The sequence below is a fragment of the Chiloscyllium plagiosum genome, unplaced genomic scaffold (assembly GCF_037043375.1).
Source record: "Chiloscyllium plagiosum isolate Xiang-an unplaced genomic scaffold, Cpla_swu_hap1 HiC_scaffold_9, whole genome shotgun sequence".
Lineage (NCBI taxonomy): Eukaryota > Metazoa > Chordata > Chondrichthyes > Orectolobiformes > Hemiscylliidae > Chiloscyllium > Chiloscyllium plagiosum.
This window is the reverse complement of record NW_028270147.1, coordinates 88,035,915-88,058,718: the sequence shown is the minus strand read 5'-3', so window position 1 is coordinate 88,058,718 and position 22,804 is coordinate 88,035,915. Positions and strand designations below refer to the sequence as shown.

The following is a 22,804-nucleotide window of genomic DNA, read 5'->3' as shown; positions in this document are numbered from 1 at the left end:
GTGTCAAAAATCAGTATAAAAATACCTCAAATATAGCAAAACAATGTGCAAATTTTATCAAGCAGCCATTTTTGATAGAGTTGAAAAACACTGAATCTTATTGTTTGAGGAAATTTTACCTACGGATCTTACATAAATTGTTCAACAGCTCAGAATATCCTTGATCTTTATAAGACATCATATTGGACTTTACATTGAAAGCAGCATTTAAAACATCAGAAATTGAAACAGCTTACCACAATAATCTTTCCAGCAACAAAATTCAACAACTAAAACAACGTAAAATACAAGGTAGCAAAATTTGAAAGGCAATTTGATTACCGAAAGGCAGTCAAAATCCTAACAATGAGGTACTTGATCAAAAATAAAACATCATCTTCAAGTGCCCATCAACAATAGGCCAACACAACAAAATTCACCTGTACCGATCGTCTCACTAGGAAAGAAAATCAAGCTGCCACATCCATTTGATATGTAAACAAATTGGTAAATGTGCTAAACACAATCCCTGGCGTTTTGAACAATTTTAAGATTAGAATACAAATCAAATGCAGAACAGTTAACACACAGCTCTATTACACTGGAGCAACATCAGGTTATGTGTCTCAGAGACAACAAATCCATGTGAAATAATATTGGACAACATTCGACCAAAGCAGCCAGGAATCTTATCTGTAAAATAGAGCCTATGTGACAGCTTGAAACTGAAATCCTAGGTAATCTGATGTTATAGTATCTTGTCACAGGTATGGTTCCAAAACCCCATACCAGTGAATATAAAACTGTCTAGTCCCACACCAACAATACTTTTATGGTAGGCAAAGACGTAACTTCTTGAAGACATGTTGCAATCTAAATAACGTACCAACCTCCAAACTGAGTGATTTCCAAGACAACACATACATTCTTGCTTTGGAGCCAAACCTTTAAAAACAGGTCAAACTTGCAATGCAACCAATTTCTTTAAAGGGTGAATAATTACCAATGGATGAACAACATTGTCCTTTTCTCAGAAAATTAATTCTATCATGTGATCCAGACACTAATGATAGAGAAAAAAAATCCAACGTCCTCAGACATCCCTGCACTTACATTAATGTAAGACCCTGCAGCGAACAGTATTGCTCTAATGGAAACCAGCTGAGAAACCTTGTTTCTTTTCCTTGTCATAGACTTTCCTGACCCATCTACTGACAGAGATGAGACAAGTTGAAGACTTGCAGAAAGGTGTGCAATATAAGGAAAAAATGTACCATAAGCGTCGTAAAAAGTAATCATGGGAGTTTGTTTGAGAAAGTTTATAAACTTTAATCAATATTTATGATGTTGGCTAAAAGCTTGGTGAAGAATGTTGTGCAAGAGCTTCAGGCCCAAGGCCCAACCTTGTGAGGATGTTATTGAATGGCCTGTCGATGGATACAACAAGTTCACTGTTGGTGCCTTATGAGAGAAATGTATGGAATGAACAGCTTAGCTTCAGGTGCTAGAGTTTGTGGACTGGTCTTTCGACAATGTAACACCTTTGAGACTTGAGACTTGTATATTTTTGAACACTGATTTAGTCTTGATGCACAATAAACAGTGTCAGAGAGAAGCTCAAGCATGAAAACCATTTTTGATCTCTCTCCTTTTTGACAAATCTATCTTGGACAGAAGCCAATGGACGCGGGTATAAAATAACACAACAAAGACAAACATTTTGTCGAGTTCAATTACATGACAAAATTGTAGCAATGATAGGAACTCCAAAATTGACTGCTGTCATTTCTGTCAGGATGTCAGGGACACTGGACAAAATGAAAAAAAAATACTGGGCTGTCATACAAAAGTAAAACATCATTCTCATGCATCAGTCTTACTAAAACAAAATAAAAAAGCAGGAGGTGAAGAAGGGTTACACCTGAAACTTTGACTTCTCCACTTCCTGATGCTGCCTGGTTTGCTGTGTTCTTCCAGCCTCCTCCCTGTCTACCATGGATCCAGTATCTGCAGGTTTTGTTTTGTCTCTAATAATGGTCTCCTCAGGAATTGTGTTAACTTGATATACCTGGAAGAGTTGCTGCATCAAATACAGAACTAAGGCTATTCTATACTTGTGCAAGGCGCATCTGCCATAATTAAGATCTAAGTGCTTATATTGGTCCTTTGGCAGCATACATTGTTTCAGAAAGGGCAGGGACTGCTGAGCAAATGTGGACACACTCCGAGTTCAGATCACGTCTCACTTCAGGTAAGTTTTCACTTTCTTCACCTCATCTTGGATATGTCTTCAAGTCTGAAAATGTGTTGCTGGAAAAGCGCAGCAGGTCAGGCAGCATCCAGGGAACAGGAGAATTGACGTTTCGGGCATAAGCCCTTCTTCAGGAATCAGCCTTCTTCAGCCCCCCTGAAGAAGGGCTTATGCCCGAAACGTCGATTCTCCTGTTCCCTGGATGCTGCCTGACCTGCTGCGCTTTTCCAGCAACACATTTTCAGCTCTGATCTCCAGCATCTGCAGACCTCACTTTCTCCTATGTCTTCAAGTCACTGTATTCAGCAATCCTTCTCAAGATTTTCATCTCACGCTTCCTCAACCTTGCTTCGTAGCTTTTCAGATTGCTTTGAGAAAAACAGCATCCCACGTAGAATGGTGTCTCCATCACTGTGACCAGCTTTTCATATTGATTCTTTGACTCTTTAGACAAGCTCAGGACAAGCTTCTCTCTTAAAAGTGCTTAGATTTCTCCTCCAGGGGAAATGCATTCTATTTAACACTTCAGTATAAAGTTTCCTTATCAGTTGTTTCTCAGCAATTAAGCTAACTTCTGGAAAGATATTTTGTTTTACTTAGGTGCTGCAATATTGTCAGTTTGAACAATTTGGCACTGGGGAAAAAAGGAGTCAATAATATCTTCCAGAGACTTCAGTGAACAAATGGGCTATCTCACACAAGTTAGTAGTATAGCAAAACAATAACCCATTGTTGTTCATAGTCAGCTGGCATATAAAGCATATTGGCAAAGAGTGATGAGGAAACACTGGGAGAAATGAATTGTAACAGTTGACAGCAGATGGGAATATTATTTGCTGGAAGGGGAAATGAGCAATGCACAGCAATGTTGTACCTCTTACAGCTCAAATAATTGTAAAATATAAGTGGAACATTTACTTTTCACAGTGGTCCTTGTGTAGGCCTTTCAATGCCTGGAGAAATTAAGACATGCATTTAATAAAGTCCAACTCTTTTCTCCACAGGAACTGTCATCAGAGCTCTGCACTAAGTTTAGAAGTCCATACGTATTACCTTCAAACCTTCAAATAACTTGTTAATATCATAATTTTCAAGAACTTCCGGAATATCCTAGAATGTCCAGCTGACTTATAACACAGGAACTGTCAGAGTTACGTGTGAAGGGAGAAATAGATTCATCAGTTTTAAACAAAAAAAGCTAATTTGAAAACAAAGACAGGAGAAGCCATTACAGTTGGAGAGATGGGATGGTGAACACCGCCTCGAGTTGTATTCGAGGGAAAACGCTGTCAGAAGGGTAGTCCAGGCATGGAAAGTCTGCCTGTCAAAGCACAGCTGGACAACTCTCAGCAGAGAAGCTCAGCAAAGCCGATGAAGAGTTATCTCCACTCAGAACGGAAGCTATCTCTCTCTCTCTCTCCATGGGTGCTGCCTGACCTGCTGTGAAATCCAACACTTTATGTTTCCAGCTCAGCAAAGCTGTTGATTTGTTTGCCATGGGCATAACTCCAGCTGATGATACATTACATCCTGAACTCATCAAAGATGGATAACCAGCATGCCAATAGCACCTGGACTAACGTTTCTGTTTCTCCTGGAGGAAATGGGCCGTGTACCCAAATAGTCGTGATGTAAAGACAAGAAGGAGGGTGATTTCAAGCACCTGTACCATCCATTGAGGCATCTCCCTGCTCTTAGCATCATAGAAAAAAAAATGTCTGTTTTGCCCTGCAGATCCCCAACTGATCCTGGCTGGCCACATCTATCCCAAATCCCAATGAGGTTTCAGAATTCAAAAATCTACTGTTAAAATGATCTTCTCAGTCCAACAGCTGCCAGTGAAGCATTGACCATAGAAGACCACTACATCATTGCATTCACCAATCTCACCAAAGGAAAAATCCATTTGACCAAACATGGTCTGTTTCAGCTGCTGAGGTATATTTCCTGCTGGCTGAACCTGCTCAATCCAACACCATCATTTTACAACAATATATTGCGGAGCGTTTCAGAGAACACCTCTGGGACACCCGGACCAACCAACCCAACCACCCTGTGGCTCAACATTTCAACTCCCCCTCCCACTCCACCAAGGATATGCAGGTCTTTGGACTCCTCCATCGCCAGACCACAACAAAACGACGGTTGGAGGAAGAGCGCCTCATCTTCCGCCTAGGAACCCTCCAACCACAAGGGATGAACTTGGATTTCACCAGTTTCCTCATTTCCCCTCCCCCCACCTTGTCTCAGTCAAATCCATCGAATTCAGCACCGCCTTCCTAACCTGCAATCTTCTTCCTGACCTCTCCGCCCCCACCCCAGTCTGACCTATCACCCTCACCTTGACCTCTTTCCACCTATCACATTTCCGACGCCCCTCCCCCAAGTCCCTCCTCCCTACCTTTTATCTTAGCCTGCTGGACAAACTTTCCTCATTCCTGAAGAAGGGCTTATGCCCGAAACGTCGATTCTCCTGTTCCCTGGATGCTGCCTGACCTGCTGCGCTTTTCCAGCAACACATTTTCAGCTCTGATCTCCAGCATCTGCAGACCTCACTTTCTCCCCAACAATATATTGTGCACGATCAGCTGTGACAGGGCAACCTCAATGGCATAGTGGTATTATCATTAGACTATTAAACCAGAAACTCAGTGAATATCGCAGGATTTAGGTTAAAATCCTGACATGGTAGATTGTGGAATTGGAATTCAATGAGTAAAAATAAAATCTGGAATTAAGAATCTACTGATGACAATGAACCCATTAGCGATTGTTGGAAACAACCCATCTGACTCACTGATCTCCTTCAGCGAAGAAAATCTGCCATCCTCTCTTGGTCTGAATTACATGTGACTCCTGACCCACAACAATGTGGTTGATCCTCAAATGCCCTCTGAATTGGCCTAGCAAGTCATTCAGTTGAAAGGGCAGCTAGAGACGAGCAACAAATGCTGACCCCGCTGCAACACCCATTTCCCATGAACGAATAAAAGAAAAATTTGACCTCTGCAGGAAGGTCAAACAAGGTTGGCACTGATACTCCTTGGAATTTTCTACTCATTGCTGCCACCATATGCCTTCAGGCATTTCAGAGAGAGAGTCTGCTCACATGCTGACAGTAAAAGCAAACTGTTTAGCCTTGTGTGCTGAAGATCCAACACAAAGGTACTTCAATTCTCTTCAGAGAATCGCTCTACGCTGACAATGACACATCAATATTGCTTACTGAGGAACACCTGCAGCAACAAATAGACAATCTCTCTTGTGGAGAAATTGCTTAGACTATCGGTGTCAGGAAGCCATATGTCATGATCCATAATGCTGTCAATCTGCCATCAACCAACATAGACATTGTGACGCGGGAAATCGTTGATAACGTCACATGTTCACACTCCACAACCACCACCAATCTATCAGTTGGCACTGAAATCAACACAAACATCGTAAAAACTGCATCTGTTATGATCAAGTTGATCAAGAGAGTGTTGAATTGACTTAGAATGCAAAACTGTGAGTTGACGAAATCGACTCCTCAGTACATTCGCTACAGTGGTGAGGTCAAGACAACAATGTATGTCAGACAAGAGAAAATGCTGAAATAAAACAAAAATAAAGCACAAGAAAAACTCAGCATGTTTGGCCACATGAAGAGAAAAACAGAATTTCTTTAGCTCTAATTGGACTTCCTGATTTACCTTCTCTGACTACAGAAGTTATAGTCATACAGCACGGAAATCGACCCTTCAGTCCAATCAGTGCATGCCAACTTCAAACTAACTAGATCCACCTGCCTGCGCTCAGCCCACATCTGTCCAAACTTTTCCTGTTCATTAACTTATCTAATGTCTTTTAAATATTGCAACTGTACCCACAGCCACCGCTTCCTCTGGAAATTCATTCCACACACTTTCTTTGTAAAAACAAAAATTGCCCCTCATGACTTCTTAAAATCGTTTTCCTCTCACTTCTAAATATCCCCCTAGTCTTGAAATCCCCCCACCCTGGGGAAAAGACACCTGCCATTCACCTTATCTATACCCCTCATGACTTTATAAACCTCTGTAAGGTCACCCCTCAACCCTACACTCCATGAAAATAATGTCCCAGCCTCTGGTGGCTCAGTGGTTAGCACTGCTGCCTCACACCACCAGGGACCTGGGTTAGATTCCAGCCTCGAGCGACTGTATGTGAGGGGTTTGCACGTTCTCCCCATGTCTGTGTATGTTTCCTCTGTGTGCTCCGGGTTCCTCCCACAATCCAAAGGTGTACAGGTTAAGTGAATCGGTCATGCTAAATTGCCCATTGTGTTCAGGTATGTGTAGGTTAGGTGCATTAGTCAGAGGTAAATGTAGAGTAATAGGGTTGGGGAATGCGTCTGGGTGGGATACTCTTCAGAGGATGGATGTGGACTTGTTGGACTGAATGGCCTACTTCCACACTATAGGATTCTCTGACTCTTCTATGACTCTATCCAACCTCTTCTTATAACTCAAACCCTCCATTCCCGCCAACATCCTGGCAAAATTCATCTGAACCCACTCCAATTTAATAATATCCTTCCGATAACAGGGTGACCAGAACTGTACACAGTATTCCAGAAGAGGCCTCACCTATGTCCTGTATAATCTCAACACAATGTCTGACTCCTGTACTCAAAGGTCTGAGCAATTGAAGCAAGTGTGCTAAATGCCTTCTTAACTCCCCATAATACATGTGATGCAAACTTCAAAGATTTATGTACCTGAATACCTAGGTCTGTATGTTCTACAACACTACCCAAGCTCTACTTTGAATTGCATAAGTCCTACCCTTATCTGTTTTACCAAAAGGCAATACCAGTTCTGAAGAAGAGACTTATTAGTTTTGGAACATCAACTCTGTTTCTCTCTCTGCAGATGCTGTCGCACCAGCTGAGGTTCTCCAGTAATTGTTATGTTTGTTTCAGATTTACAGCAGCTACAGTATTTTGCTTTCATTAAAACCTTTTTAGAAGGTGATATGTTTCACTAAAATGTGGTTACTTCTATTCAGTGTATTTTCTTCTGGGTGTTTTAATACCTTCAATACATTTCCACTGTAACCTTCAGTCTATTTCAAAGTCTGCGGTTTGACTGGATAATTCAAGGCTACAACAGACAAGGGAATTTCAGTCAGATCTCCTCATAATGAATGTTTACATAATTTGTAAATATACGTCAATGCATCAAAAGGAACTAATTAAAAGAGGATGAATCCACTGATCCTGTGAGGATTTGACAGTAACTTAGGCTTTCCCCAAAGACTCCAAAAGAAATTGAAAATTTAATTTTGAAGTTTTAATTTCAACAACATGATATCAATACATGGTTGCAATATTAATAATTCCTATTGTGGGAGAGTAATTCATCTCAAGTGGTGTACAAAAATAGTTGGATTGGACACCTATTATCCATCCTGTCTGGTATTCAGTTCCCTTTCAGCGTAAGTTGAATTTCTGCCCAGAACAATTAAACTGTTGTGCCTCCTGAAGGATTACTGCAATCGAACAGATCAAGAAAATCACATAACATGATTTTAATATGTGTAAGAGTGAGTTGGAAAATACTGGATGTTAAATGGTGGTTGCATATCCAGAGCCTTTTGAATAGATTGCCGACAAGTACAGTGAATGCTAACTCTACATGACTATAAGATCATTGCTTGGTTGGCATGGAGTTTGCATCAGATACACAATACGTTCAGCACTATGACAATGTGATTTCCAAGATTAGTTTTGACTGCTAGTATGGGCTGAAGAGGAATTTCCAGGGTATTTCTTCCCCTGGGTTCTTCAGTTCTTTATTGAAGAAGTGATCCAAAATGTGATTGATTGTCCCTCCAATTTTATTCTTGTACAAATATGCCATTATTATCTATGCAAATACATTGAAGTCAAAGTCTCACTACTGGAACTTGCTGTGCTTCATTGCAAATCTCTACAAATTTGATATTCAAACAAGTTTTGTAGAATGTAATGGATGCCAAAGACAGCCAAGGATTTTGAATCCTCTGATTGCTTTTATTCAGTGTAACTAATTAATTTGCTGATTTAATTACTGTATATCTCTAAAAATTAATCAACACTCACTAGATTGAAAGGTATGAGGAAGTACAGATTTAATTTCCCATACAAGTAAATATTTGCAGCTTAATATAATATTCTTACATTAACAGAATCCCAGACATGTTATGGGTAGAAGGAGGCTTTTGGCCCATTGTACTTGTTCTGCCTTTCCAAATGAACATGATGACTTAGAGCAATGTTCCTGCCTTTGTCCTGTACACTTGCTTTTTGTTTCAATTCTATTAACCACCCACTGCCCTTTTGAAAGCTTCAATTGAGTTTGCCTTGAGAGTGTGCATTCTAAACCTGAAAAACTCATTGTGTGACAAAGTCTTCACTTGCATCACACCTGCTATTTTTTCAGAACATTTTAAATCTGTGCCTTCTCACTCTCGAATCTTTTACAAATGGAATGTTTCTTGATGTCACGTGATAATTAGGATGACTTCTCTTAGATCTCCTCTCAGCCTTCTTTTGTCCAAGGAGAACTATTTCAGCCTCTTCAATCTATCCTCACAACTATAGTGTCTCATTTCTGGAACCATTCTTTCAAACCTTCCCTGCACCTGCTCTAATATGTTCACAGTACCTCAGCTGAGGTCTAAAAAGCATTGTTTGTAAGTTCAATGTAACCTCTTTGCTCATGTGCTCCATGTCACGATTAATAAAGGTCAGCGTACTGTATGCTTTACTAACTTTCTGCACCTGTCCCACCACCTTCCCTGATCCATGCACATGTACACCTTCTGCTCCTCTGCCCCTTTAAAAATTATACCCCTTCTTTTGTAGGGTCTGCCAAGTTATTCCTACCAAATGCATCACCTCCCACTTCTCTGCATTGAACTTCATTGGCCAAATATCTGCCCAGTCTACCACCCTGTTTATGCCCTTTGGATGTTCTACACTGCCCTCCTCACAGTTTACAATTCTTTCAAGTTTTGTACCATATTCAAAATTTTGAAATTGTCTGCTGTGTATTGATATTTAGATCATAAATATACATCAGGAAAAGGGTGTCAATACCAAAACTGAGGGATTTCCACTACATACAGCCCAAGAAGTCCATTGGCCAATACTTTCTGTTTCCTATGAGTCAATTTTACACTCTTGTTGCTACTGTGTCTTTTATCCCATGACCTATAAAGTTTTTCTAAGTCTGTTGCATAGCACAGTATTTAACACCTTCTGGAAGTCCATGTAGACCTTTCTACTACTTCATAAAAACCTCTCCCAGTAACTGAGTTTGTGCTGGCACTTCCTAATTAACCCACCTTTTTCCACGCGATGGCTAATTTCATCCTGAAAAATGGTTTCCAGAACATCTCCGAAGTTAAACTGAATGGTCTGTAATTGCAGGGCTTATCCTTACAACTGTTACTGTAAAAAGGCACAATGACTGCAAATCTCCAGTCCTCTGTCACTTCCCTTGAGACTGGAGAAGACTGAAAGTATTTGTCAGTGACACTTCAATTTCCAATCACACGCCTTTCAATATTCTTGCGTGCATCTCATCCAACTCCGATATCCTGTCAACTTTCAATACCAACAACATATCCATCACTTCCTCCTTACCAACTTTGAATGCTTCTTTAGACAGAGTTCCATCTTCTGTTAGCATGGACTGGGAATATCTCAGCCATACTTCTTCCCTCCATGTGCACATCCCCTTCCTCAGTCCTTAATTGGCCATATACCTCCTTTGACCACAGTTTTACTGTTTATATGCCTGTAGAAGCCTTTGGGATTTCCATAATGTTTGCTGCCATTTTTTTCTCATATTCCCTTTTCAATTTTCTGATATGCTTTCACATCAACCTCTGATCTCTTTGTTTTCATCCTGATTCTACATTGTATGCTTTACTTGACATCTGTAATAATTATGTTTTTTCCTTTCTTTCATTTGTTTAGCCTTTTTCATCCAGGGAGCTCTAGATCTGTTTGCCCTACCTTTCTCTTTTGAGAGAACATACCTTGACTGGAGCTAAACCATTTCTTGTTTTGAAGGTTTCTGAAGGCACATTGAACAGTTACAGTCCTTCCTGCCAATCTTTCCTTCCATCTCTATTCTTGTGGCTCTCCTCTGGTCAATTATTTTTTACTCTGGATTGACCATTCACATTCTCCAGCATTATGCCAAACTTTACGATACAATGAACGCTGTCTCCGAAATATTCCTCCACCAAAACGTGATCCACTTGGCGGACACTATTTGAAAACCAATTGCACCAGTGTATCTTTACTTATCAGAATGGACACATGTAGCTGTGAGAAATTTTCCAGAATGCCATGTGGGCACACTCTGTCCTTTATAGTATCATGGCCCCGCTCTACATTTGGTAGTCAAGTTCTCCACTATAACTACTCCATTATGTTTATACCACTTGCCAGTTTTTCTGCAGATTTGTTCCTCTAAATCCTCCTGACCAGTTCATGGTCTGCAGACTACATTGAGCAATGTGTTTGTGTTCTTTATTTTGACTAGCCAAATTAATTCCATTGGCAAACTTCTTGGACATGCAAAAGAAATCCTCTTTCTCCAGCACTGCAATGATCTTTTTGATAATTTCTACCACTCTCCATCCTTTCCTTCCTTTTTTATGAACCTTTGTTGTACACCTGGTAAACAGGAACACTTGACAACCCAACCTGGCCTTTCTTGATCCAGGTCGTTATTATTCCCATAACATCATATTTCCAATAGAATTTGCCTCCAACAGGAAGGTTTTCCATTCTATTTGTTGAAGTGTGATGAGCCTGATCATCCACAGGCTTCGAACTCAGATGTCTGAAGGAAGTTTTCCAATCTTACACTTGCCGCCCATGATACAGTGGCACAGTTTTCCGGGAGGCAGTGTTCTCACTCTTTGCCTCCTTGTTCACCATTCCAGTCAGTCTGAAGACGACAGCCCAATCAGCAGACAGTCAGTAGCTCTGGAGACGTGGCAATGCCCTCAGGAGTGAGGGGTGGGTATAGCTGACTGAGGCAGACAAGAGTCACAGGAATGCTTCAACATAAAGACTTGCCCACAGGCAGCCCAATAGGACAAACCAGACAAAGTGGCAAAGAACTCAACTTATCTTGCACACTTCAAAATGGAGTTTCAAGATGACCATCACATTTCTGTCACATGACCTTTTCTTTGGGCAGGTTTTTCCCTCTGGAGAGGGGGGACTCTCAATACAGACATCAGGATGGAGAGGACACCTGTCTGCATCTGTTTTTCATTGACAGATCTGCAACCCTTCATATTCTTCAGTATCACTCGAGCATGGGACCTCTGGATCTGATATCCCCCTGAATTAGCACCTGAAATCCACCTGGAGTCCCCACGTTTGAGGAGTGCACTTTGACATTGTCAAAATGCCAGTAGCAGCACCAAACGGCCCATAAAAATGGGGTCTCAATCAACCGAATTGGTTGACTGCCACAATGGAGCGGGCTGCTGACTCACTTAACAGACTGCCCAAAGGAATCCCTCTGTGGGCGAGAAGGCAGCCTCTGCTTTGCAGCTCCATGCTATTTTCCTGGCTCCTCCACCTCAAGCCCTGACATTGTGGCCCAGGAAACCCAGTCCATAGTTCCCTAGCCAAAGCATCAAAAATATGCATGCCCTACATAGCATCCTTTAATGCATTGAACCGACAACAGATCTTATGTACTTACCATCTGCAATGAGATGTTCTGGGACATGGAGAACAACTTTGACAGACAAAGGACAGTTCAGATGTGAGCCGTAAACCAGTCCAATTACACAGCCAATCACACTTATCAGCGTAAGGGTAGTTTTATTGATAGGGCTGCGGGGAGAACCTGCAAGCAAGAACAAATGGGGAAAAATAATTAGTTACCAATACAATTGAAATTGCACAGATTTATGTTTTGATACTGAGAACAAGGAACCTATTTCACGACCTATTTCCAAATGGGTGCAAATCAATATTTATAATTGCATAAATCTAACAGCAACATATAGCACTTCATATAACCAAAATTATTGTTGGTTAAATACATATGCCAGGCTAATTTAGGTTTGTAGGTGCAGGAGTCTAAAATACTACTCAGCATCATGAAGAGAGAGGGGGAGAAATCGTCAGGTAGCATTTTTCTTGTAATTGTAATATAATGACTGTTTCTGGAACAAACACAGGAACGGTTCATCTAAGTTGGTCAACAACCTATCGATAATCTTACCCCAGTTTGTCATATTCCCCAAGTTTAATATTTACCCTAATCTATTACCTTATACCAGCCTATTATTTTGTGTCTGTCTATTATTGTACACCAGAATAATCTTACTCCTATGTTTGATAAAGTGCTGTTAAGGGTGGAGTAAAGAAAGGGAATAAGTAACTACCTGTCAAAGTTGTAGGACTTCACTGAGACTTGACAAACAATGTAAGTCATAGAGTCGTACAACATGGAAACAGACCCTTTGTTAAACAAGCCCATGCTGAACGTAACTCCAAATTAAACTAGTCCCACCTGCCAGCTCCTGGCCCACATCCCTCCAAACCTTTCATGTTCATGTATCTATCCAAATTTCTTGTAAACTTTGTAATTGTATCCACATCTACTACTTCTTCAGGAAGCTCATTCCACATGCAAACCATCCTCTGTGTTAAAAAAGTTGCCCCTCATGTCTTTTTTAAATTTCATCTCACCTCTAAATCTCCCAACCTAGGGAAAAGACAACAACTATTAACGTTATCTGTATCCCTCATCATTTTATCAACTTGTATAAGATAGCCTCTCAACCTCTGATGCTCCAATGAGCAAAGTCCCAGCCTACCTTTGTAATTCAAACCTTCCATACCTGGCAACATCCTGGTAAATCTCCTCTGAACCCTCTCTTGCTTAATAATAGCCTTCCTATAACTGGGCAATCAGAACTGGACACACCAATGTCCTTTACAACTTCAATGTGACTTCCCAACTCATATACTCAAAGGACTGAGCAATGAAGTCAAGTGTACCACACATCTTTTTAATCACCCTGTCTATATATGACGCAGCTTTTAAAGAATTATGTACCTGAACCCGTAGGTCCCTCTGTTCCACAACACTACCCAAGGCCGTACCATCAGTTGTATAAGCCCTACTATTATCTGTTGTACCAAAATGCAATATTTCACATATATCCAGATTAAACTCCTCTAAGTATTCAATCATAATTAGACGGGCTTGTAGAAAATCATTGACTTATATTCAAATGTTTCGAATGCAGTCTCAAGAAAACAGTATATTCAGAAGGAAACATTACATATTGGCAAGAAAAACCTGAAGTTGTGTTTTGCGTCTGATTGATGATGCTGGTTAATGTTCCATCTTCTTCTTGCTGGAACCAGCTTGTCACACCAATGAAAGTATATATAGTGATGACATGAGCAGAAATTAATGCTGCTCCTTTATTTTAGACAATAATCTGAAACATTCAGTTTCAATAATACCAAAGAATATTCTGAAGTGCAATTTTACCCCAGTTTCTTTAATAATGGGCAGGATCACATAACAGAGCAGAATCCAACGCATACTGGACCAAGCGATCAACATATTGGCCTGAACTTCCCTGAGGAGTTGGAATTCCTGCTGCCCAGGGGCACAAGTGGCAATTAACTGGTCACTGGTGGGACTGCCATTTAATTGCTCCCAAAAGCTGGCCTTTCATTAGTGCCCTGTGAGCAGTATCAATGCCAATGTTATCACCAGGGAGTGGGAGTCTCAATGCCAAAGCTTTTCTCTGGGAGGAAGTTGAGCAAGGCAAGTCGGCCCCAATGATCTGGGTGGAATCATGATGATGGAGGTGCCCTACGAATGAGGGTGGTCATTGTTGCCATTCCTTCTGGGTCTTGGAGCAATCATCGAAGAGGGAACCACTCCAGGAAGCCCAATGTGAGACTGCAAGGCTGTGTTACAAAGATTCCTGCCAGGAGCAGTGGGAAGACATCAAGGTCCTGTCCTGTATCTTTCCCTGCCTTACTGCCAGTCTTCCAGGTCATTTTCAATTCATGGAGAAAACCTCGCCTCTTTTAAAGTTAATTAGAGACTCCAAAAAGATTAGAATTTTCTGTTTAGGATCATTTAAGGTGCATTCTTGACGCTGATAAGCAGGACCTTGACCTTCCCGTAGTCAGTCATTTTAACATAGCACCCAGCAGTGTTCTCGTGAATCACAGTGCAAACTTGAGGAACAACATCTCACCTTCAGACTAAGCACTTCACAGCCTTCTAGACTTAATACTGAGGTCAACACCTTCAGATTGTGAAACCACTCCCATGTCTTCCCTTTCTTTCAGCTTGTTACATTCTGTTACCATATCCTCTCTCCCCTCTCCCCACCTCAGTGGGACCATGTGTCCTTTCAAGTCTGGCAGTTCGGCACACCACTATCCTGCATTCTCATATTCCGATCACTCAATCTGCACTATCAACATATTTTGTCCTACATGCACTACCCCTACAACACTCCCTACACTCCCACAAACTATAGCACGAATGCTGTTCCGTCCACACTTCAGCTCTGATGAACAGTCGTCCAGACTCAAAACGTTAGCTTGCTCTCTATCCCTGGATGTTTTCAGTGGAGCTAATCAATCCCTGATGAACAATTATCAGATTATTTCTTCCTGTACACAGTTAGGTTCGATAAATCTGTTGCTGTTCACTTCTTTATTACACCATTTTATATCAAATGGTGTAACCTGACTGAAACTCTTGTGTCACCAGTAATTTTTTATGGAGCAAAGTGGATTATTTCTATTTCACTCAAACTGTTATTGAAGAGTTTTATCAACATCTCTACTCAAGTAAAAGTCAATCTCATGTAAAATTCTACCCCCTATTTTTGGCCAAAACACCTGGAATTTTCCATATATCTCGTGTAAATGTTCTTCACAGATAACAAAGCTAAAAATCACACAACACCAGGCTGTAGTCCAACAGGTTTGTTTGGAAGCACCTATTACCTGGTGTTGTGTGATTTTTAAAATTTGTACACCCCAGTCCAACACCGGCACGTCCAAATCATCACAGAAAACAGATCATCATTTGAAAGTCAAGGTATTATCCCGTACATAAATATATGATGAGGAAATTAATATCTTTTTTATGTCACTGATCTGTGAATGGACCATTGATTCATGGAAGGAAATAAAAGCTGACATGATTTTCAAATCATTCAAGAAATGTAGAATTTCGAATGTATTGGACGGGACAGAGGACATAGATGTACACAGAGTGGGTGATGTGCTACCTCTAACTACAGACAGGGAAGATGAAGAGGATCCTCCTGATGATTATGCAGCTTTATACTGTGCTGAAGATATTGAACAGTGTGAATTTGCAGAATTTCAATGAACTTTTGCATTTGGCATGTTTAACTTAAGTTGTACCATGTAATTGTAATTTAAGCCCATATTATACTTCTACTTCACTTTTTGTATGTATTAATAAAACCTTACTAATTTATTTTTGTTTCTATAGTCTTTATTTGGTAATTACTGTAATTCATTGTGTTTTTGTTTCATTATTCGTTTAGAGATCAATTGGGCTTCTGCTAATCATATGGCATTTTGGACTGTAGCATGAATTTCAGCCCCTCAAAAGTAGTATCCATGTAATAGTCTAAAGAATGTGACTTTTACACAAGTATATACGGTATTTTGCTTGTTGTTAAATTTTCCTTCAAGTAAATAGTCTGAAACTGCACAACTGCCAGAAGTTTCACCATTGCTTCCCATGCTGGCTTTTCGGTGATTTCTTTCCTCAAAGGGATTGAATTTAATTTGGGTATTTGGTAATCAGTCCTTCTTCAGGGTAGTTGACCTGAATTTATCCCCTTGGCTTAACTTTTCTCACTACATTTTCTTTTCTGTTAAAACCTCACTAATGACTATCAAATGCTTTTGCTGACATACCTTTATTTTCATTGGTTTCTCGAGTTTTTTATTCCATTATGGTAGCTGTTCAGCTCTATGGCTCTTCTGACTGCCATCTGATATTAAAGCTTCACTCATGATTTCTTTTAAAAAAAAGGATTTTTAGGTTCCTCTCTTCATCAAAGTCTCCCAAGTCTGTTTCATGCTTTTCACATCTACACCATCTTTTTTAGGCAGAAGATCTTATTACTACCATCAGCTTGAGTCCTGTGGCATTGCACCAATATCCATTCATGTGAAGTATTATTTTTGTTTTCTCCCTCTCTCATTTAATTGATGTGAGAATGCCAATCCAGCTGATATCTCTGCTGAGTAAGTGGCTGCGCTTCTATCTGTCTGTAGCCTTGATAGCAAACTATTCTTCACATCTGACTTCCTGATGCCTGTAGTAGGGAGAGAACTGGGGCAGAAACACATATGCGACTGTCACCCTTGGTGATCATAGTTGCCCTCAGTTAACACATCTGGCTAATGTTGTCTGGCAGTCTAAATCCAAGATGGATCCATGAGATGAGTTCAAGACACACTGGTCAACTAAAAGCAGGGAACTGAATTTCCAGACATTGGTTTCTTTAGAATTCTGTTAATAGCACTTCAATTCTAAACATTTGATAGATAGAAATCCAAGATTTACCAGGTTCAAATCTTACTTTCAGATTCTTCAGAATATTTGCTAAACTCTATTTATTTCCCATCTTACATCTATAGATCTGACTTCATCGACTCTTGCTGTTTATGACCAGTAGGGACCAGCTTTGTAACCTATGTGTAAGGTTTCCAACAGAATGCAGTGGTATCGTGGTAATGTCATTGGACTCGCAATCCCAAATCCCAGGCCAAATTTCTGGGCACATGGGTTTGAATCTCATAGTCATACAGCATGGAAAAAGACCCTTCAGTCCAACTCATCCATGCCAACCAGGTTTCTAAACTGAACTATTCCCATTCACCTGTATTTGAGTCATGTCCTTTTGAACCTTTACTATCCATGTGTCTGTCAAAATGTCTTTTAAATGTTGTAATTGTATTCACCTCTACCACTTCCTCTGGCAGCTTGTTCCATTTATTCACCATCCTCTGTGTAAAAAAGTTGTCCCTTGGGTCCCTTTTATGTCTTTCCTCTTTTACCTTAATCCTTGCTTTAGACACCCCTATTCTGGGGAAAAGAACTATTCACCTTAGTATGCCTCTCACGATTTTATAAATTTCTTTATGGTCACCCCTCAACCTCCCATGGTCCAAGGAAGAAAGTCCCAGCCTCTCTTGATAATTTAAACCCACAGCAACATCCTTGTAACTCTTCTCTGTACCCTTTCCAGTTTATTTATATCCTTCCTGTATCTGGGAATTGTGCATAGTATGCCAAAAGTGGTTTCACAAATATCTTGTACAGCTGCAACATGATCTCCCAACTCTGATACTTAGGCCTCCTACCAATGAAGGAAAGCATTCCAAATGCCTTCTTCACTACCTTGTCTGCCTGTGTTGCCACTTCCAAGGAACTATGTACCAGTACCCCTAGATTTGTTCGCTCAACAAGGCTTCCCAGGAGTCTGTTATTAACTTTTTAGTCTGCTCTGGTTTGTCTTTCCAAAATGTATTTATCGAAATTAAATTCCATCTACCACTCCTAAGCCTATTGGCCCCACTGATCAAGGTCCCATTGTTCTCTGAGGTAACCTTCTTCACCGTCAACTTTACCACCAACTTTCATGTCATCTGCAAACTTACTGTTTATGCAAATGATGAACATTAGTGGATCCAGCACCAATCCTTGCAAAACACCACTGGTCACAGGCCTCCAGTCCGAACAACAACCCTTGACCACCACCATCAAAACCAATTTTGTATCCAAATGGCTAGCTCTCTCAGGACCCCATATGATCTAACCTTACAAAGCAGTCAACCATGTGGAACCTTGTCAAAGGCCTTGCTAAATCCATTTGGACAATGTTTACTGTTCTGCCTTCATCTATGTTCTCAGTCACCTCTTCAAAACACTCAAATTTTGAGAGACATGATTTTGCATTCATAAAGCCATGCTGACTTTCCCTAAATCATTCCTTGCTTTTGAAAGTGCTCGCAGACCCTATCTTACAGAATCCTTTCCAACAAGTTACCCACTACTAATGTAAAGGCTCACCAATCTATAGTTCCCTGGTTTTACCTTGAGCCTTTCTTAAATAATGGCACAATATTAACCACCATCCAGTCTTCCATACCTCCCTACTGGCTGTCAATGATAGAAATATCTGCTTGAGAGCCCCACAATTTCTTCCCTATCTACACACAATGTCCTGGTATACATCTGATGGTCCTGGGGATTTATCTAGCTTTACACGTTTTAAGACCTCCATCACCTTCATTTCTGTAATGCGAACTCTTTCAAGAGATAACAATATATTTCCCAAGTTCCCCAGCTTTCATGTCTTTCTCCATGGTAAATACTGTTGCAAAATATTTGTTCAGTATCTCACCTATCTCTTCTGGTTCCACACACATATGGCCTTGTTGATCTTTGAGGAACTCTATTCTCTCCCTACTTGCTCTTTTATCCTTAATTTACTTGTAGAATCTCTTTAGATTCTCATCTGCTAAGGCTATCTCATCTGACCTTTTTGCCCTCCTGATTTCCCTCTTAAGTGTACTCCTATTCGCCCTATATTCCTCAAGGGATTCACTTGATCCGAGCTGTCTATATCTGACATATGCCTCCTTAGCTTTCCTAACCAGAGCTTCAATATCTCTAGTCATCCAGTGTTCCCTAATCCTACCAACCTTGTCCTTCACACTAACAAGAACATATGGGGTCTGTACTTGCATTATCTCAGTTCTGAAAGCCTTCCACTTGCCAGTCATCCCTTTATCTGTGAACAGCCTAACCCAACCAACTTTTAAAAGTTCCTGTCTGAACTGGCATTGCTCCAAATTAGAACTTTAACTTTTACAACAAGCCTATCCTTTTTCGTAACGATGTAATTTGTATTGAATAATGGAAAAAAAATCTTGAATAGAGTGCTGGCCTAATTGTAACCATTGTCAATTGTTATAAAACCCACCTGGTTCATTCATACCTTTTCAGAAAGGATATCTGCTGTCCTTACCTGGTCTGGCCTACGTGTGATTCCAACCCAGAGCAATGGCCTTGACACTTAACTCCCCTCTGGGCAAACAGATTTTGGAAATAAATGCTGGACTAGTCAGCAACACGCATATTTTGTAAATGAATGAGAAGAACAGGTTTCTAAAACTCTTATACAACACTTTATCTTGATTTCTGCCTGTCTTTCCTGACAAATGGCTCGAATTTCCATATTGCTTTCTGAACTCCCATGCCACTAAATCAGCATGTCTGATGTTGGTCAGCCTGTTAATAAAAATGATTTATTTGATCCAAAATATATCCTCTCCAATCTTAAGTGTGATTTACCTTTGCCAAAAACTAAGTAATGCATCTGATGATCATATAGTGTCAGCTCCTTGTGCTATCTGTCCAAATTTCCATTTACTAGAAAAAAACAGCGATTATCAAGATCAGCTGAGTCTGGTTTACATTTTTTGAATAATAACTCGGATTGCAAGCACAGTAGCGCTGTGCAAACCATCTGAATAAATCACAAAGTTTGAAAGGTATGGAAGTTGACAATCTCTGGAAGGTGCTCATTCATCTACATCAATTTATAATAGTATATTCACAATGCAGTCAAACATCAGCATTATACCGTCTCATGCAAGCATGGGAGAGCACTAATAAATAAGCTACTATCATACACATCAGATGTTTTAAATTATATCAGAATCTCAAGTAAACTTCATTCTTGACATATCAGTTTAAGATTAATTGCCTTGTAATGATACGAATTAATAATTTCATGACAGCATAACTGCATGAGAACCATTCCAAACTCTGAGATACAAATCATATTATCAAAGCAAGTTTTTGATTCAATATTTTAACTTGTGTTCAAAGTTATTGATTTTGTCACACAGCTACTTTAAGGCCCATTTCTCCACACTCATTTCATTGCTGTGACATTGGCCAGCTTCATAACACTGGGTGAATGAGTGAAGATCAAATGCAACAGCAGCTGAAGTGTCATAGAGATGACATATTTTATCATCAGGAGCCTTACAGAAACAAACAAAGTAATTCTACAGGAACTGAAACAAAATAAAAGAATTTCACTGGCAACAGCTGACATACAATTCTCATCTTTAATATTTGCAAGTTATTAATCCTACAGGTTACCTATTACTGTGATCTGTCATTAGGTTGTTGTGGTTTTTTGTTACCTTCAAAAGGGGTAATTTGTACTTAAAGAGGCAAAGTCCCCTAAAATACGAACTAACTCTGGATCATGAAGCAGTGAAAGCTCCTGATATGTACATATATAGTACAATCACAGGTATTTCAGTGCCTGGGCTAATGCTAAGCTATTTGGTAATAAATAGTTGCATACTTCTATCAGCATATCATACTTCAAGTGGTTCCAGTTAAGATGGAGAATGAGGCCTTCATACAGCCCTTAAAGGGGCAGCACGGTGGCTCAGTGGTTAGCACTGCTCCCACACAGCACTGAGAACCCAGGTGCCCGTATGGAGTTTGCACATTCTCCCTGCATCTGCGTGGGTTTCCTCCGGGTGCTGCGGTTTCCTCCCACAGTCCAAAGATGTGCAGGTTATGTGGATAAGCCTTGTTAATTTGCCCATAGTGTCCAGGGATGCGCAAGCTAGGTGGAGTAGCCTCGGTAAATGCAGGAATAGGGTAAGGGGGCAGGTCTGGATGAGATGCTCATAGGAGGGTCAGTTTGTCTCCAAATGTCGTGCTCCCACACTATAGGGAACTATGGTTCTGTAATCTTGGGTCTCATGCTATAATGCAGTGACGATATCATGAGGAGCTCCAGTGGCACCTGATTCTCCAGGCAGTGAATTTGGTTGTCACTGCATAAACATCACTACAACAATCACTTGCATTTTATTATGTTGTAACCTGCCAAGGAATTTCATGAGAATGTAAGTGGAAGGAAATTACAAGCATCGAGGCAAAGGAGGAGACCTTTGGTTGGGTGACTGTAAGCTTCGTCAAAAGGTTAGAATTTTGGAGTGTTTTGAAGACAGAAACTAGGTGGAAAAAGAGAAAGGTTTACTGAGGGAATTCCAAAGCTTTGAATCATTATAGATGAAGACATGACTAAAAATGGAGGCATGCTGGAAACCAGGAATGGATAATACCAAGAATTTAGACTTTGCAGTGGTTTTGTTCCAAATGAATGGTTTGCAAGGTATTTCAGAGGGTATTTAAGAGTTAACCATATTGATGTGGACTGGAGTTACATATAGACCAGACAAAGGAATTAATTAACTAGATGGGCATTTATAACAATTTGCAACAGTGACTTGGGCACTATTAAGCTAACTTGCCAGAAATTTAATGCATTTCTCTACCTTTCCTGAATGTATTCAAATTCATGAGCCACAATCTTTGCCAGTGGCTATCGATTACTAGATTAGGGACATCACCACTATAACCACCATGAAGAAAGAGTTACTATCCTGAACATCAACGCAGAATTTGACTGAGTTGAAAATGTGTTGCTGGAAAAGCGCAGCAGGTCAGGCAGCATCCAAGGAACAGGAGAATTGATGTTTCGGGCATAAGCCCTTCTTCAGGAATGAGGAAAGTGTGTCCAGCAGGCTAAGATAAAAGGTAGGAGGAGGGACTTGGGGGAGGGGCGTTGGAAATGCGATAGGTGGAAGGAGGTCAAGGTGAGGGTGATAGGCTGGAGTGGGGTGGAGGCGGAGAGGTCAGGAAGAAGATTGCAGGTTAGGAAGGTGGTGCTGAGTTCGAGGGATTTGACTGAGACAAGGTGGGGGGAGGGGAAATGAGGAAACTGGAGAAATCTGAGTTCATCCCTTGTGGTTGAGGGTTCCTAGGTGGAAGATGAGGCGTTCTTCCTCCAGCCGTCGTGTTGCTATGGTCTGGCGATGGAGGAGTCCAAGGACCTGCATGTCCTTGGTGGAGTGGGAGGGGGAGTTGAAGTGTTGAGCCACGGGGTGGTTGGGTTGGTTGGTTCGGGTGTCCCAGAGGTGTACTCTGAAACATTCCACAAGTAGGCGGCCTGTCTCCCCAATATAGAGGAGGCCACATCGGGTGCAGCGGATGCAATAGATGATGTGTGTGGAGGTGCAGGTGAATTTGTGGCGGATATGGAAGTATCCCTTGGGGCCTTGGAGGGAAGTAAGGGGGGAGGTATGGGCGCAAGTTTTGCATTTCTTGCGGTTGCAGGGGAAGGTGCCGGGAATGGAGGTTGGGTTGGTGGGGGGTGTGGACCTGACGAGGGAGTCACGGAGGGAGTGGTCTTTTCGGAACGCTGATAGGGGAGGGGAGGGAAATATATCCTTGGTGGTGGGGTCCGTTTGGAGGTGGCGGAAATGACGGCGGATGATGCGCTGTACATGGAGATTGGCGGGGTGGTAGGTGAGGACCAGTGGGGTTCTGTCCTGGTGGCGGTTGGAGGGGCGGGGCTCAAGGACGGAGGAGCGGGAAGTGGAAG

The 22,804-nt window shown here is 41.0% G+C and overlaps 1 protein-coding gene across 1 annotated transcript in view; it reads right to left on the bottom strand.

The window, feature by feature from the left end:
- astn1 (astrotactin 1) overlaps positions 1-22,804 on the bottom strand; it is a 2,207,527-nt gene that overhangs the window by 1,323,547 nt on the left and 861,176 nt on the right. The window contains exon 6 of the mRNA XM_043700015.2: positions 11,977-12,123. Within this exon, the coding sequence (XP_043555950.2) occupies positions 11,977-12,123 (147 nt within the window). The remainder of the gene's footprint in view (positions 1-11,976; positions 12,124-22,804) is intronic.